Below are 19,360 nucleotides of genomic sequence, written 5' to 3'. Positions count from 1 at the left end.
CTATGTCTTCCACACTTCTTTTATTAGTCTTTCTTCACATATTGTTTCCATAGGTCCAAACCATCCCAATATTCTATGATAAACCCTACCTGCCAGCTCTCATTCCACCTCGTGTGCAGATGGGGTTGTGTTTTTCCTGTAGCCTAGAATGAGTTGTTTACTTGCCCTTAGTTACTATTTCACCTACTGTTCTATCTAGTGATGGATGCTGGTTTATATAAAACTTTTTTACTATATCTTATGTGTACTTGTACCATTTTTTTTTTTCAGAGTTCATGAATATTCTCTTATATCAGTTGTATTTTCTCTTCTAGTTCTATGGTAATCTTTATTGAAAAATTATCTGATGGGAAATCTTGAATGGTTTCTCATGTTTTTTGTCATTGCAGGGAGGAAGACATTGTTATGTCTGGGGATGTTGTATGTTATGTTGAAGAGGTTGTCTAGTGTGGTTGTTGGAGTTTATGTATAGGTTAGGAAGTTGTTTTAAGTATTGTGTCCTTTTTGGTTTGTTGCACCCACAGGGTACAGTAGATACTACATAATCCATTAACACCTTCTCAACCACCCTTCCATCCACCTCTTTCCAATGTATGCTTATGACTTGCTCTCTTCTTAAATACTGTGTTTGCTATCAACTCCCTTTCTAAACACATCTCCAACATCATCTCTCCACTATAATTCTTACCTGTCCTCCTGAACCTGTCTACTACTCCATCTATTGGCTCATCCCATACTCTAGCAGTTAGGTCCCCCAACACCATTACATCTACGTTCTTTCCAAAACTCTCTATACACTTATTTAAAGTGATCCAAAAAGCTTCCTTTTCCTCTTCTTGTTGCAATGCTTCTGACCCAAGCAGAGGGCAGGAGACCGAGGTGACCCTTCCAGGAGCTAAGAGGAGAGGGAAACAAATGGGTGGTGGATGGGTGTGGAATGGATGGGGGCGAGTGCATACCATGGCTGGCTGCCTCCCTTATAATGGGGAAGAGGCCCTTGGTATATAGATAAATATAGTCCCATCTTTGCATTCATCCTCAAATAACTACAACTCAAGGTACTTTTCATACCCTATAGACATTAACTTTCTTCTTTTACTTTATAATTCACCTCCACTCATGCTCTTCCTTCCCCTGCTATATGTAACCATAAATATTTACAGCTCCCTACTTCTCCAGCCTCTCTTCTTTAAAACTTTCTTGGCATCTCTCAAAGCCTCCCTGTCTTCCTCTATGTTAAACATCTTTAAATACTCCTATCTCTCTCAATGCCTTCTCTTTTATTCACATCTGTCCATCTGTCCCTTTTACCCTCTCCTCTATGCACTCTTTTCCTTTCCTTCCTGAGCATATCTATATATTTGTCAAAATTCTAAGAAAAACATCTATTCCACCTTACATCTGATCTTTTCTTGGCTTTTATCACCCTGCATTTTGCTACCACCCTCTTTTATATATACTTCCCATATGTTTTGTAATTTCTTTTTTGTAACCATTCTTCCTATACATGACTCTTCTCTGCCACTACTGCACTCACTCTTCATCCCACCAATCACAACCTTTCCTTCCATTCCTTATTTACAACTACTAACAAGTCATTAATTAAACTATACAATCCATTGTTTCTCGATTAACATTAAAAACTCTTTCATTTACCTCTGCCAATTCCTGATTAAGTTCACTGTTAAGGCGGGTCAGGATCTTATTCTTTTCTTTGGTTGTTCTTATGGAGGCTTGAAGCTCTCTTTTATCCTTGGGTCTGAAATAACAAGCACAATGAGACTTAGTAAATATCAATGTTTTTCACATGAAGCTCAACATTTTGACATAAAAAAATGTATAGTTCTGCTGAGGGGCCTTTGAAGCTGCCCCACCCTCACATCACATCTCATAGACATAGCCCACCATGCATAATATGTTCCACTCAAGCATCTATTACCTAGCCCCAGCATCCCATGCCTGTCCATGCAAGGGTAATGATTATAATCACACACAATGATTACAAGGCAAGCACTCCCTAACAGACTTGTAAGTTATGTACTCCACTGGATTACCCCAGATATCAGCCCAGAAAAGAGGGCACTTCCAGGACAGACAAGATTAGAGGAGCTGCTGTGGTGCACCTGTGAGTAGATGCCCCCTGGTCCATATGAAGATGGAGGTTGAATGGCGGCTTGATGAAGCTGGAGTGACTTTCATGCATCTCAAGATTCTTTGCTGAATTACAATGCAGCACACATTTTCCCACCTACACAATGTGTGGCTCAAAGGGGCCAGTCCAGATTGGGCACAGAAACTCACTCTTATTTGTCCTACTAATCAATCAATCCACTATCTTAGGGATCTCTTCTTGGAGACACACTGTTCCCAGGTAAGTTGCCATGGCCACCAAGCAGACCCATAAGTCACCCAAGGAAGAAATTATGTTGTTTAAGGATTGTTAATGTGGGGTACAGTAGAACCAGAACTAAACACCAAGGTTCTCATATATGCATATGATGATGATAGGTTGATATGGTTTAATGTCGCAAACTCCACCCTATTGGAAGGCTAGGATGGTGCCCCTTACAGAGGACTTTGTTGCAAGGAATTTAATGAACAATGCTCTTGATTAAACTTTGCTGGTGGCAAAGTTTGGACTGCCATCTCCTTGACCTTCGCTACAAGTGATGATAGCCTAACCTGCTTGGCCACCGAGCTTCCTTATATGCAGATGATCTAACAATAATAATCCAGCACAGTACAAACTGGCAGCAAAGAACACCCAAACCTACTTGAACACACTAGAAGAATGGCTGAAAATTAAGAGAATGGAAGCTTCACCCCAGAAATCAACAGACAACCATGAATAGAATAAAAAACCCTATGGTAAATTGGACAGTAATAATGATTATTGCTTTGAGTTTCACTGACTGGAAACTCACAAAGTTGCTGACAATGGTCCTCAGGTCCTCCAATAGATCCCTCTGAGAGGAAACTCTGGACAGTTGTCTATGTTGTATTAATGTGGGACCATTTCTATATCAATGGCTGAAAGTAGTACTATGAGAGCAGTTGCTGGTTGTTAGCTCTCCTTATGTGAGACATTGAAGGAAAAATGGATGAAGCTGATATAGAGATATCTTGGGCCCCATTTTTGGAGACTTGAGTGCCAACTTTTGGGATACACTGCCAGATGTAGGTAAGGGAGTTGATGGGTTTTCAGAATGAGTATCACGTAGACAGACTATTTTCTCTACCAGCCATCTTGCAGGACCACTATTAGATCCCAATCATTGGTCCCACCAGAGGGGCAACTTAAATAAAACAGCCACTTTAATGATTCTTCTCTCTAATGCCAAATTATTCTACTTAGCTTTGAGACCTTTTGAGCTTCAATTATTAAATACGTGTCCATCAATTACACTACAAACACATTTTCAGACCTCACCTTGCACCAGTTGTGGACTGTTTGTTTCTGTCGTCCTCCTCAACACGACCTGTTACTCTTTCAAAGGCTGAAGACTGTTCTGGAAGTAGAGCAATAAAACATGAGAATCCAATATTTGAATCATGTATAATCATTACTAATCTTTGATATACCTAGTCATTCTGTATCAGTCTTCTCATTGGGGATAAATGGTTTTTATTCAACACCAATAATGGGCTAGTTACAGATGAAAAAGGACAAAAACTGAAAAAAGCACCATTTCAGAGTGGGAGACTTTCTGGCAAGATAAGAAGTACTCTGATATGTAACAGAAATCAGTGCTGCTACCAGATATGTTCCTAATCTATATAAATTTCTTGATCATGGGAATAAATCAAATAATAATGTTTACAGACAACACCAAAGTACTACAACAAAATGTGTATACTCCAATATACCCCTACAAGATCTAAAAGATAATTGGAGCCAAAAATGGCGAATGGACTTCAGGATAGAAGAGAACAAACAAGAAAAGAATCAACAAAGTTAAATCATGTTGTATGTGCTTTCAGCTGTATGCCCCATAAACTTGTACTTTACAACCAGTAAACAAGTGAAACACGTGAGCCTGATAGCTTACCTCCATGAGGTTTTCTGTAGACTTCAAAGGCTGAATTCCGTGCATGCTCCATAGTTGGGGGCCTATTTGCTGACGATGAGGATGATGAGGTGGATGAGGCTGTTGTGGTGTCGAGGTGGGCTGCACTGGCTGAGGGGTGCATCGATCTCCCCACAGTGAGGAGATCTTCTGGACCAGTCACAAGACTCTCGGTGGTGACTGAAGACATGTCCCCATCACTCTTTTGATAAACTAACTTCTTTGGAGAACTCTGCAAACACAAAGATATTTGTGAATGGGAGAGTTATTATATCAAACAGGCTAGTTACCATATAAAAATTAAATACCATGAGGACACAGAGTTTATTAGAATAATGTTTTACTTCCAATGGCAAACAAAATCTTGGAAAGCTATCCTGAATTACCCTCCTCACCTTTTTTCTTCGCTCATGCATTTGTCCGTTAACAGTGAACAGATGTTCCCTCACCTTATTTCTTCTATTTACATAGTTGTCCATCTACAGTGAACAAATGTCCCCTTACCTTATTTCTTTTACTTATGCAGTTGTCCATCAATAGTGAACAAATGTCCAGAACTCCCCACCCTCCTTAACTGTCCCATGGCTCCAGTGACCTTCTCCCATCCTCTTGAATCCTCCTATACATGGGTCGTTCCAAAAGTAATGCCTCCTATTTTTTTATTCCGCCCAAGGGGATCTGCGGGGATTGCAAGTTGCATTGTTATGATGACTGAACTTACGCACTCATGACCTGAAAGTTTCATCTCTCTGTTGCAGATATTGATGGATGTGTGTCAGAAGTAGAGATGTGTCATTGAATTCCTCCATGCAGAAAAAATTGAACCAATCAACATTCACCGGTGCCTAGTGAATGTTTACGAAGCCGATGCAGTTGATGTCAGCACAGTTAGGAGATGGGTTCGTTGATTTCAGAGCGGTGGCAGAGATGTGAGTGACAAAGTGCGCTCTGGACGCCCATGCACAGCCACCACCCCGGAAAACAAAGTGTGCCTCGATCAACTCATCTGCGTTGATCAGTGGATAACGGTGAATGAAATGTGTGTAGAGTTGGATGTGGGTGTCAGTGCCCTGGAAACAATGTTGTCATCCCTTGGATACAGCAAAATGTGTGCTAGGTGGGTTCCACGAATGCTCACGCAGGACCAAAAGGACCACCAACGAGATGTGTGTCAGGACTTGTTGGATCAGTATGAAGCCGAAGGTGACAGATTCTTGGACCGCATCATCACTGGTGACGAGACGTGGTGTCACCACTACAAGCCGGAGTCCAAATGGCAGTCGATGGAATGGCACTACTCACACTCCCCAACAAAGAAGAAGTTCAAGACACAGACATCTGCAGGCAAAGTGATGTGCACCGTCTTCTGGGACAGGAAGGGCATCATCTTTCTGGATTTCTTGGAACCAGGGGCGACTGTCAACTCTGACCGTTACGTTGAAACGTTGACCAAGCTGAAGGCCCGTATTGCCCGTGTAAGGCCAGAGAAAAGGGAAACATTCCGTTTGCAACACGACAACGCCAGCCCACACACAAGTTTGAAGACCACGGAATGTGTGACAAAGTTCGGCTGGACGGTGCTGTCTCACCCACCATATAGTCCCGACCTGGCACCGTCAGACTTCCACTTGTTCAGACCTCTGAAGGATGCATTACGTGGGCAGCGTTTCCCCGACAACAACACCGTAATCGCAGCCATGAAAAAATGGACCACCTCAGCAGACTTTTACGACCGAGGCATCAAGGCTCTTGTTCATCGCTGGCAAAAGTGCATTGAGAATGGTGGTGACTGCATAGAAAAATAAATTCTGGAGTGCAAAAGGTTGCTTGTTTTAATGGTGCCACTCCCGTCTTCATAGCTCTTCAACTTTTTGAGTTAAAAAATAGGAGGCATTACTTTTGGAACGACCCTCGTATATTCTCAGAGTTATGTGCTCCATGACTATGTATTCGATAAAGCTCTAACAAATGAAATGCTGTACTAACAAAGGCTTTGTCCACACATGGTGTTTCTTTTGACAGACTCATCAGAAACTGCCAATTGCATACAAACATATAATACAAATTCAAGGATGAAAACAAAAGAATAAAGCACATTATGACCTACCATCTTACTTTTGAATAGAAAACAACAGAAAAATTTAAATATGTATAACGAAGAAGTACAAAATACCATGCCTAAGTACTTTATTTTACAAGCAATATGAAAAATAACCAAAATCTATAGCTAGCTATAGGGTAATACTATGATCATGGGTGAGTTTTGAACTGTGGTCAGATAATGTAGTTACTTACATCATAATCTATGCAAAACATATTATGAATGGACAAGCACAAAATTATATGGTTGAAATTTATAAAGAACATGACATTTTCCAAAAATGATGTTGGAATCTCTCCAGTATATCAAAGCACCACAAAACTTGTCATTTTAGCTTCTTAAGATTATTACCAAATGGTTAATCATTGAGCAAACAATGTTAAAAAAAACATATACTTCCTTTACATAAAAGTCAAATATGAATACCCATGTTGTTGTAAAATACTAAATCAAAAATAGGAGTGCAATATTATTCATAAGGATACAAGTGTTAGTGATCTGTCAGATAAAAAACCACAATATAATCAAAGACTGGACACAATCTAAACCACAAAAGAAGAAGAAAAAAATTAAATACAGACCAGAGCCTCACATAATTCTCTCAATGTTAAAGGAAATTTCTTAACATATAGAAATGCAACTTTATTAAACTGCAACTGTCCCTCCATTATGTTGTCACATCCCCTCTTAATATGGTCTTGCACAGTTCTTTGAGTATATATTTCCATTTTTTCCTCTCCCTTGTGGTAGTGGGAAGAAAGAATACTGCCACCGAGTCTTCCCACTCGGGTCACAAATGTGGCTGAAATGGGATGAGTGTGGGACTGGTCATCCTGCTCTCTGTAACCTTATGGGTGCATTCTTATGAAATGTTATAGCACAAGAGGGTCTGGGGGAGTTTTCCAACCAGAACCCTAATGTTTAAGTCTCTTAATGTGTGTGGGTGTGGCACAAATGAGAGTAAATGGGAAGAGACAGGCAGTATGTTTGAGAGACAAAAGATGGATGTGTTGGCATTAAGTGAAACTAAGTTGAAAGGTACGGATGAATTTGAGTTTGGTAATATAGTGGGGAGGGTGTCAGGAGTGAGAAGAGGATGAGGGAGGGAAAGGATAGCTCTACTAGTAAGTGAGGAGATAGATAAGCATGTGGTAGAGTGGAAGGTTTCTTCAAGGTTAATGTGGATGAAGGTGAAACTGGGAAGGGAGATTTGGGTCTATGTAAGCACATATGGGACTGGTAGTGAGATGAGTGTAGAGGAGAGGGAGGTTTTTTGGACAAATTTAAATGAGTGTGTAGAGTTTTGGGAGGAATTTCAGTGTAGTGGTATTGGAAAATCTCAATGCTTGGGTAGGGGATGAACCAATAGATGGAGGTGTTGGGAAGTGTGGAGTGCCAGGTAATAATTATAGTGGAAAGTTAATGGTGAAGATGTGTTTAGAAAGAGAGTTGATGATAGCTAACACAGTGTTAGTGATCTGTCAGATAAAAAACCACAATATAATCAAAGACTGGACACAATCTAAACCACAAAAGAAGAAGAAAAAAATTAAATACTGGTATAAAAAATGAAAACTTGTTGCATCTGCAGAGACAACCCAGCAAAATACAGGGATGTAGATGGACCAACAATACTAGGCCTATACTTTAAAGGAATTAACCCTTAGCAAATGATGTTTGAGATAAAGGTGGGACTTCCTCAGGCATGTGTTATGTTGCCCTGGCTGTTCAATTTATACATGGATGGGGTGGTAGTGGGTCAGGGATTGGAGATAGTTAAAGAAAATGGAAAAAAGTGAGAGATAAGCCAGTTGTTGTTTGCTGAGGACACTGCGTGCAGGATCAGAGGAGGGACTGAGGAAGCTAGTGACAGTGTTTGGGAAGGTGTGCAAAAGAAGGAAGTTGAAGATAAATGTGGGCAAAAGTAAGGTGATGAGATGTACAAGGGGAGAAAGTGGTAGCAGACTAAAAGTGAGTATGAAGGGAGAGAGACTGGAGGAAGTGGATACTTTTAGATACTTGGGTGCAAATGTGGTGGGAAAGGGAGGAGTGAAGATGGAGGTAGAATGTAGATTGAGCTAAGTGAGTAAATGCCTTCGGGGATTAAAAAGTGTAATGAGAAATAGACATTTGGGAATGAATGCTAACAGAAGATTCTATGAAGGAGTGATTGTGCCAACAGCACTGTATCAGGCAGAAACATGGAACATAAGAGAGGAAGAGAGGAGTTTGAATGTGTTTGAGATGAGGTGCCTGAGAAGTATGATAGGGGTTACTAGGCTGGATAGAGTGAGAAATGAGGAGGTGAGGAGGAGAGCAGGAGTGGAAAGGGAGCTGGGAGATAGGGTTGATGAAAAGTATTGGGATGGTTTGGACACATGGAAAGAATGAGTGAAGACTAGTAAAAGAGGTGAGGAAGGCAGAAGTGAAAGGAGTGAATATGAGGGTTTGACCTAGGATGAGATGGATGGATGGATGGGGTAAAAGGGGCATTGGGAAAGAGGGTAATGTCTGTTGAGGAAGGATGGGAGAGGACAGAAGGGGAAACCACATATCTTCCATAACTATATAAGAAAGATGGTTTAGAAGATTACTCCTTGAGTACAAGGTCAGGAGTAGAGGTGATTTGAGTCTTACCTGGACACAAGTTCATAGTATGGACACACTACATTAAATTATCTACTTCAAAAACTCCTTTACAAGGGGTGAGGAGGGACAGATGAGAAACAAGAGGATACGAAAAGAAACTAAAGAAAGACAGCTACAATAGACCTGAAAAAGAATAGCTTCCCACATAGAGTGATTGATGTGTGGAACAAACTGAACGGAGAAACAGTGAATGCCAAAACTATAAACGATTTTAAGAATAAACTGGATGTGGAGAGATATGAAAACGGATCATGAGCATAGCTCTCGTCCCGTAAAATACAACTAGGTAAATAATCTGGTCCCCAGCCTGGCAGATACACTATATGAAGAAAGACTGGGTATGCCAACTTTGAAAGATCAAAGAGAAATAGGTAGTATGATTACTTTATTCAGGTCACTAAAGAGGACAGATTGCACTGACAGAAGAAATCTGATTAAAGATGGGAGGGCTTTAAGAGGTTATAGGAGCAAATTAAGACCACATGTCTAAAGGTTGTGAAGATATACAATTTTCCATATAGATGCATAAAAACTTGGAATAGCTTAGAAAGTGATATAGGCCAAGCTCAAACAATACACGAGTTCATACCTAAATATGAAAGTTGGAAATCAAGGATATAGATTTAGTTGAAACTGTACATAAATTTGAGGCTATGATAAAAAAATTGAGAATAGGAGACACGACCCAACGAGCATTGCTACTTTCCTGTATACTACAATTAGGTACACTGTCTGGGGTATTGGCTGCATGTCATTGTGGAGTATAAATTGCACAGTAACATGCAATCAATATTTTAGGAACTATATGAGATGCTCCAACAGACCAGAGCCTCACATAATTCTCTCAATGTTAAAGGAAATTTCTTAACATATAGAAATACAACTTTATTAAACTGCAACTGTCCCTCCATTATGTTGTCACATCCCCTCTTAATATGGTCTTGCACAGTTCTTTGAGTATATATTTCCATTTTTTCCTCTCCCTTGTGGTAGTGGGAAGAAAGAATACTGCCACCGAGTCTTCCCACTCGGGTCACAAATGTGGCTGAAATGGGATGAGTGTGGGACTGGTCATCCTGCTCTCTGTAACCTTATGGGTGCATTCTTATGAAATGTTATAGCACAAGAGGGTCTGGGGGAGTTTTCCAACCAGAACCCTAATGTTTAAGTCTCTTAATGTGTGTGGGTGTGGCACAAATGAGAGTAAATGGGAAGAGACAGGCAGTATGTTTGAGAGACAAAAGATGGATGTGTTGGCATTAAGTGAAACTAAGTTGAAAGGTACGGATGAATTTGAGTTTGGTAATATAGTGGGGAGGGTGTCAGGAGTGAGAAGAGGATGAGGGAGGGAAAGGATAGCTCTACTAGTAAGTGAGGAGATAGATAAGCATGTGGTAGAGTGGAAGGTTTCTTCAAGGTTAATGTGGATGAAGGTGAAACTGGGAAGGGAGATTTGGGTCTATGTAAGCGCATATGGGACTGGTAGTGAGATGAGTGTAGAGGAGAGGGAGGTTTTTTGGACAAATTTAAATGAGTGTGTAGAGTTTTGGGAGGAATTTCAGTGTAGTGGTATTGGAAAATCTCAATGCTTGGGTAGGGGATGAACCAATAGATGGAGGTGTTGGGAAGTGTGGAGTGCCAGGTAATAATTATAGTGGAAAGTTAATGGTGAAGATGTGTTTAGAAAGAGAGTTGATGATAGCTAACACAGTGTCTATGAAAAATGTTAGGAATAAGTACACATGGGAGAAGGTGGTGGATGGAAGGGTGGTTGATAAGGCATTAATGGACTATGTAGTGGTATCCAAGAAAAGAGTAGGAAGAGTTCTGGATGTCTATGTTCTTAGGGGAGAGAGTGGGGGAATATCAGATCATTTTTAAGTGGAAGGTATGTTGAGAGTGGAGGATAGGTGGAGAAAGAGGAAAAGGGCAGAAGTTAGAGAGGAGCTTAGAGCAAACTGTTTAAATGAGATGGAAAAGGAGCAGGGGTACAAGTAGAAGCTGAAAGAAGTGTGGGAGGTGGTGAAAGGAGTAGAAGTAGGAGTGGATGAGGAATGGGGATGCTTCAAGGAGAAAGTGACAAGGTGTGCAAAGATGGTATGTGAACAAAGGAGGATGGGAGGGAATAGATGGGAGTAGTGGTCACACAATCTCCTCTTAGCATCCATTCCCAAATGTCTATTTCTCATTATACTTTTTAATCGCCCAAGGCATTTACTTGCTTCTCTCAATCTACCTTCTACCTCCACATCCAATCCTCGCTTTCCCACCACATTCATGCCCAAGTGCCTTCCTGTCTACCCTGTCATAAGCCTTTTCCAGATCCATAAAAGCCCCCCCCCTCAAAAAAAAAAAAAAAATCCTTATCTTTTCCTATAGCTTTCTCACACATCTGTCTTACCACAAAAATCTGATCTATGTAACCCCTACCTGTCCTAAACCCACACTGTTCCTCAGCTATTACTCCCTCTGTTCCTCTCCTAATCCTCTCAATCAAGACCCTCCCATAAGCCTTCCCAACTACACTTAACAAGCTGATCCCTTTGAAACTACTACACTCACACTTGTCCCCTTTTCCCTTGTAAAGTGGGACTATACAGGCACTCCTCCAAAAAAAACAAAAGCATAGAATCCACTCCCACCCATTCTATCCCACATACTCCACTCCTTCCTCCCTCTTATCTTGGCTCCTCCTGGGTGACAGGTCATCCCTGCATCTTACCCACTGCCCTGGGTCAGAGGCAATGTAGCAAGACACACAAATGAATGATACTTGTGTGATACTTGGAGATTAGAGGATTGAAACCTTAGCGTAATTCCCTTCCTGTACACTAAAATTTGGTAAATACAAGTATGGGGGGAACCTGCATTGGGATATTGTCACCTCAAACATTTGGAAAGTTCAATAACACTAATGATTAGTTTACAACTCCCCCAAACTTGTGAAGTGGCTAACCATGGAAGAAGAGAACCCATTCCTTTTCACTCCTTCCTGTTTTCATTATGTAAAAACTTAACTAATCAAACAGAATATAAAGAAAATAGAAAGAATCCAGAGAGCAGCAACAAAAATGGCACCTGCACTTGCAAACTTATCATATGAGGAGAGTTTGGCTAAAATGGAGTTACCGACTCTGGAGCAAAGAAGAGAGGTGACCTACTGACCATCTACAGAATCATGAAGGGCACAGAAATACTCAATAGAGAGGGCTTGTTAAACTGGGACAAGAAAAGCACAAGAGGAGATGGAAAGAAAATAAAAAAACATAGCTACAGAAGAGATCTGAAGAAAAACAATTTTCCACATAGAGTGGTGGACACTTGGAACAAACTGGACAATGAAATAGTGTGCGCAAAAACCATTCATGAGTTTAAGAGCAAACTAGACACTGCGAGATACAAAGGCGGGACACCATGAGCGTAGCTCCCCTTCCCGCAAAGTACAACTAGGTAAATAGGATACAATGAGTATGACTCATTCTTGTAAAACTCACCAAGGTGAACATGTCATAGCAATAATGGACTATTCAATGGTTTAATTTCCTGACCCCCCAGTCTTCCTGTGAACCAATTTGTTGGCATCTATAATATGTATTCATACTTCTCATTAACTGCAACCCAAGACAGATTTTTGTCCTTAGCCTGCTGAAGGCATATCAACAAAATGATCCGAATTACTGCTAAGATCTAACAACAATCACCTATCTTTGTATTCACATGAAGCATCATAACATTGATATTTTGTAAGCAAAAACAGTAAACACAGAAAACAAACAGCAACATGTGGGATGTATTAACACCACTAAACATAATTCTTAGCTACTGTATCAGGTTTTGCAATATTGATGTCCAACCCAAGCACAAAAAAAAAAAAAAAAAAAAAAAAAAAAAAAAAATCGTATTGTACATTGGAGTACCAGCTCTAAGAGTCAGATCATTCTTGTAAGAAATCTACCCATACAATAAAGAATAAAAGGAATGAAAAGCATAGCAAAAATGAGAAATAAAAGCTAAAGCTTAGCTAAATAAAAGAAGTCGAGTGAAAGCTGAATATAGTGATACCTTGGAGACTTGGACAAAAAGACAAAAAAGTTGTAAAAATAGAATAATAATAAACATTAGTAAAGATAATTGTTGATAATATTGGTGACAAAATCAATAACAATAATAATGATATCAATGTTAATGATATTGAATAACATAAAAAGAATAACTACAAAATCTAATCACACATTAGTTCCGTCATTTACTAGTCCATTATAGTCCAGTAATCACTATATCCTGAGTTCACATTTCAGTGAATTGGAAAACAAGGCTACCTCTACTTACAGACAAATACTGGATTTTAAAACTTTTCTGAAGACTGGCAGGTCATGCTAGGTCACACATGCTTACCTTGATAGGAGGAAGTTCTCTCTAACCGACCAGAAGGGGAAGAGAAACACACACAGGGTTAGACATCAACATCAAACCACAGACAAAGGATAAGGCCACAAACTTACAACCAATAATAAACTACAACTAAAATAATCTTGAAACTGAGTGAACTTAAGAAGTTTTTATATTCCTGGTCATTTGAAAATGTCAACAATTATAAAGGAGATTGAAAAAAAAAGTAAAATGATAAATCAATTACATATCAACAAAGGTGAAAAACTCAAGTATATCAAAATAATATATTAAATAAAACATGTAATGATTAAATAAAAGGATTAAATCAACACTCAGAACCATTTCAAACTAATTCTAAAGAAAAGAAAATAAACATATTAACACAACATTCAACATATCATAAAATTTAACACACAAGCATCTACTGTCTCCTTGTCATCTATAGATAAGAGGAAGCCACTAATCAAAGCTTTAATTAAAGGTGCTAAATAAAATTCACACCAAGCATAGCCATCTTTAGAACATAAAATATACATGTCACGATTTTGCACCAAAAATACCATCAAACAGAGATGAGGCACAACAAATACTGATTTGATTAAATTACAGCAACAATACAGTCATAAAAATATTCTGGCCATCATTATGCTCCATATAATCTGATATCATGCTTTGTAATGGAATTCACCAATTACATTCCAACTTGGTCATTCAATATACACATCTGCTAACCCATGTCAGAGCATACATTCAAAGCCAATCCAACTCTACCGAAAAAGCTTGATGGAAAATGGTCACAATCTATTGATAATCTAATAACAAAATGCATCTGCCACTCTACTAAAAGTAAATTATTTTCCTTAGTTTGACTGATCTCCCACATATATTGAGTGCTGTAAGTTCAGATATTCCTGCATGACTAACATACTTTACACATGTTCTGGTTTATACAACTATATTCAGCCAAGATACAGCCCTAAGATCAAAGATATACAGCCTAATCACACAAGGCTTCCTTAACTAAAAAAATATATTCAATTGATGTGTAGCAATTTTAGAATAGATACTTGTGCTTCTAAAATACCCGATTTCAGTAAAGCTCAGTTCATAGAACTACGTCAGGAGCTTCAGCTTACAGATTGGGAGGAAAAATTAAACGAAAGGCCTGTAGATCAGATGTGGGAAATATTTCAAAATACGCTCACTAAGATGATTCAAACTTACATTCCTTTTAAGGACAGACGTCCCCCAAATCAGGCTCGCCCTAAGTGGCTCGACAAAGAAACTGAAAAAAGTATTGCTAAAAAGAGACAGGCTTATAAGAAATATAAGTGCTCGGGTGCATCTAATGACTATGAAAGTTATGTATCAATACAGAGAGATTTAAAAAAGACAATAAGAAAAAGAAAACGACAATACGAAATGAACATCGCTGAGAAATCCAAAGAGAATCCCAAAGAATTCTATAGTTACATTAGAGATAAAAAGGTTGTTAGGAATCACATTGGTCCACTATTATCTGCTGACGGTCAACTTGAATATTCAAATGAAGGAATGTGTAATCTCTTAAACAATTATTTTAGCTCGGTATTCGTAAACGAAACACCTCAAAGTGAATTCCAAACTGAAACCTGTGAAAAGTCTGGGGTAAACTTACTCACTACGGTAAATATAACAAAAGAAACAATTAAAAGGTGTATAGACAAACTCAAAGTTAACAAAACACCAGGGCCTGACGGTTGGCATCCAAGAATCTTAAAGGAAATTAAAAATGAGATTGTTGTTCCATTAGAAATTATTTTCAAGAAATCCATCATATCCGGAGATGTCCCAATAGAATGGAAGCTAGCTAACGTTACTCCCATATTCAAAAAAGGTGACAAAAAGAAACCAAATAACTATAGGCCTATTAGTTTGACTTCGATCGTAGGAAAAATAATGGAAACTATCATCAGAGATGCTATCGAATATCATTTAGAAAGTAACCGTTTGATAAATGATAGCCAACATGGTTTCAGACGGAAACGTTCTTGCGTGACTAACTTACTCGAATTCTACAACACAGTTATCTCGAATTATGACAAAAGAAACAATATAGATTTAATATATCTAGACTTTGCAAAAGCTTTTGATACCGTCCCACACGAAAGACTACTTACTAAATTAGCTTTGCATGGAATAAGTGGTAGCCTATTAGGTTGGACTAGTAATTGGTTGAAAGGTCGAAAACAGAGAGTTGTTTTAAATGGAAAAACTTCTGGATGGAAAAGTGTTGCAAGTGGAGTTCCTCAGGGTTCCGTTCTTGGGCCACTTCTATTCATAGTATATATAAATGATATAGACCATGGACTAAAATCTACTGTTTCCAAATTTGCTGATGATACAAAACTGTGCGGAGTGGCAAATGATCACTCAAACCAATTAGATATTCAAGAAGATTTAGATCAATTACAGCAATGGTCTGAAAAGTGGCTAATGAAATTTAACACAAGTAAATGCAAGGTAATGCACATAGGTAAAAATAACAGCAATTACGATTACAAATTATTTGGAAATTCGTTAACAAAAGTGGATAGTGAAAAAGATCTCGGCGTAATTATCAGTAACGACCTCAAATCATCCAAGCAGTGTATTTCAGCCTCTGAGAAAGCAAATAAGATTCTGGGATTGATTGCGCGATCGTTTGATTTCAAAAGTCCATCACTCATTAACAAGCTATATAAATCGTTAGTTCGTCCACATTTGGAATATGCTGTTTCCGTATGGTCACCGAATCTCATTAAAGACATTGACAGACTGGAAAAAGTACAACGGCGAGCCACAAAACTGATTCCAAATATCAAAAATAAATCATACGAAAATCGACTTAAGCACATGAATCTGTTTTCCCTAAAAAAGCGTAGACTCAGAGGTGACTTGATACAGGTCTTTAAGATTTTAAAGGGAATTGACAACATCAAAAGTGACCAAATTTTCACATTGAATGAGAATCAGACAAGAAACAATGGTCTCAAACTGTCCGGAAATAGATTCAATTTGGAAGTAGGTAGAAACAACTTTGCCAACCGTGTAGTTAATGAATGGAATAAACTTCCTGCACAGGTAGTGCAATGTAGTTCAGTTCGAAGCTTTAAGAATCATTTAGATAAATACCTAAGTAAGATGCTGTAATGATTATAATTTATGTTATATTATTTGTTTTTGTTTTGTTATAATTTGTCTGTCTGATTTTCATTTATTATTAGTTATATGTCAATTTATTATCATTTACTATTTACCTGTTTGTTTGTTATTCAACTATACCAATGCATTTATTTATGTATTTTAATTGTTATTTACATTGTTATAGTTTTAAGTTATTATTAATATGATTTTTTTTTTTTTTTTTTTTTTTTTTTTTTTTTCATCCGACCTAGATATGGATCAAAAGGTCTCCTGTCGGCATGCTTTGCCTTTGTAATCCTTTGTAAAGCTCCTGGATAAAATTTACAATCATCCTTGAAGTATAAGCTTTTAATCGATCAGTTGTTGGCCCAATTTCTTCTAAATAGAAAACTACAGCCCCAACATACCCAACAGAATAGAAGTGCTGGTTATTGGTAACGAAACACAATACGTGACAGCCAACAATGATCATTGGCCATTCCCATATCTCTCTCTTGAAACTAAAATTCCATTTGCCTGTTACATGATGGAAACAGTTGCCAGCTGTCAGCTCTCCTTTTGTAATAAATAGTGGTCAAACAGTAGTCTTACACAATGAAAGATTACATGACATCAAAACACACAATTTCAGCTCACCGTAAGTTAAAATCATGCAAGTAAAACTTGCGTAACTCAAGAGTTAAATGCATATATATAAATATATATATACACAGGAACCAATGATGGATACTTATGGTAGTCCAGCAAGATGGAAAAAAAGAGCTTTCTATTCTCAAATCCCACTGACCCCATCACCTCCACCACAAGGTGCCCTGAGGGGCCCAAAATGCCTCTCTATGAACTTCAACTGTATTTTCAATACCTTTTCATATATGGAGAGCTGATATGTGGAAACTGCTTCCCTCCTACTATAACTTTCAGATGGTGACAAAGAAACAGTCCCAAACCTACATCAATCACCCCATTGCCCCAGGTTTCTCTTGGAGAAGATCTGCAGCCTCCAAACTTATATAACACATACAACAATTCAATGTTTCTTCACAGAAAGATCTGTGGGCCAGCCTAAGATCCATTACCAGTTTCTATTGTGCTGCAGATTTTATATTCAATGAAACCTGAGGCAAGAATGATTATATTATGCATATATGTATACTGGGGTAGTAAATCCATGTTGCCAATACTTCAGGCACTGTTTTGGGGTGCCCCAACAGATCACACATCATACATATATCTTGGAGTTTAAAATCTCTCCTCATACATGAAAGATGACACTTTTGTACTACTGTTGCACCTCCTTTATGCTATTCTTTTGAATCTGTTCTTTGCCACTTCTCATTCTAACCCTTCCTGATCCCCCTTTAGTGGTGGTAGTAGTAGTGGTAGTGGTGGTGGTGTGTGTATTTACCCAATTGTAGTATACAGGAAAAGGAGCAACGCTCATTAGGTTCCATCTCCTATTCCCTAATTATTTATCCTACCTTACCTCAAATTCATGTGTTTGTGTGTATTTACCTAATTGTATTTACTTAATTGTAGTACACAGGAATGGAGCAACCCTCACTGGGTCCTGTCTCCTATTCTCTTATTTTCTAACACAGACTCAAATTCATGTATGGTTCCAACTTAATGTATAAGTGTATTTACCTAGTTGTATTTATTTATTGTAGTATACAGGAAAGGAGCAATGCTCATTGGGTCCTATCTCCTATTCTCTAATTTTCTAACATACCTAGACTCAAATTCATGTTTGGTTCCAATTTAATATATATCTTTGATTTCCAATTATCATATTTAGATTTGAACTCGTGTACTGTTTGAGCTTAGGCTCCAACTAGGCTCCATATATTTATACATCTATATGGAAAACTATTTTTTCACATCCTCTCAGCATATGGTCTTTCTTAGTTTAATTCCATGTCCTCTTAAAGCCTTCCCATCTTTAATCAGGAGATCTCTTCTATCAGTGCAATCTATTCCCTTTAGTGACCTCAACACTAATCATGTCACCTCTTTTTCTTCGATCTTTCCAACCTGATAGATCCAGTACTTTTAGTCTTTCCTCATATGGTTTACCTGCCAGGCTGGGACTAGTTTGGTTTCTGCCCTTTGCAGTCTCTTAATCTTGCTTATATCCCTCACTCTGTGAGGGGACCATACTACTTGGACATATCAGGGTTTTTATCGTTTTTTTTTTCATCATCTCTTCATCCAGATAATGGAACACCATTTTAATCTTCTGCAGTAGTCCATATGTCTCTCCCACAATCTTACTGGTATGTCTGTCAGGTGACTGGTTATCTTTTATCAATACTCCCAAGTCTTTCTCCTCTTTTGCTTTTGTAATGTGTTTGCTTCCCAAGGAATAGTTTAAGGATGGCCTTTTGCCACTACTGCCCATTTCCAGTAGTTTGCACAGCTTGTAGTTCCTTCCATCATGTCATTAACATAGACAACATTATTAGTGCAAGCACTGAACCTTGTGGAACTCCACTTGTTACTATTCTCCAGCTTGACATCTTGTCCTTTAATACCGTCCTCATGTATCTTTCCCTCAAAAAGTCATTAATCCATTCTAGTAGTTTGCCTCTCAGTCCTCCAACATGCTCCAATTTCCACATAAGTCAACTGTGAGGTACTTTATCAAATGCTTTCTCTAGGTCCAGGTGTGCACAGTCCACCCACCCTTCTCTCTCTTGCACTTGGGCTTGCTGGGTGTCATACATAGTGTCTGATAATGGGAGCAACAGTTATAGTGGATTGGTTAGTGAGGTTATTTGAAATGTCCCTCAGGGAGGGGAATGTGCCAGGGGTTTGGAGGAGTGCTTATACAGTTCTGTTTTACAAAGGAAAAGGGGACAAATATGAATACTGAAGCTTTACAGGGATCAGTCAGTTAAGTGTGGTAAGGCAAATGGAAGGGTGTTAAAAGAGAAGATTGGGAGGCAAATAGAGGAAGTAATTGGAGGAAAACACTACAATTAGGAAA

General features: G+C 38.6%; 1 protein-coding gene across 6 annotated transcripts in view; it reads right to left on the bottom strand.

The window, feature by feature from the left end:
* The window catches only part of Reps (RALBP1 associated Eps domain containing), a 145,944-nt gene that overhangs the window by 5,284 nt on the left and 121,300 nt on the right, over window positions 1-19,360 (bottom strand). For 5 of the 6 annotated variants that reach the window (XM_076176616.1, XM_076176620.1, XM_076176619.1 and 2 more), the window contains 4 exons: window positions 13,213-13,233; window positions 4,050-4,299; window positions 3,431-3,509; window positions 1,657-1,759 (listed from right to left, as the gene is read on the bottom strand). In XM_076176616.1, the coding sequence (XP_076032731.1) occupies window positions 1,657-1,759; window positions 3,431-3,509; window positions 4,050-4,299; window positions 13,213-13,233 (453 nt within the window). The remainder of the gene's footprint in view (window positions 1-1,656; window positions 1,760-3,430; window positions 3,510-4,049; window positions 4,300-13,212; window positions 13,234-19,360) is intronic. The other variant, XM_076176617.1, reaches the window with a different exon arrangement.

Source organism: Oratosquilla oratoria, chromosome 39, assembly GCF_046742065.1.
Source record: "Oratosquilla oratoria isolate Oo_2021 chromosome 39, ASM4674206v1, whole genome shotgun sequence".
In the NCBI taxonomy this organism is placed as follows: domain Eukaryota; kingdom Metazoa; phylum Arthropoda; class Malacostraca; order Stomatopoda; family Squillidae; genus Oratosquilla; species Oratosquilla oratoria.
Note: the sequence above shows the minus strand (reverse complement) of the source record. Positions and strands in the feature narration are given on the sequence as shown.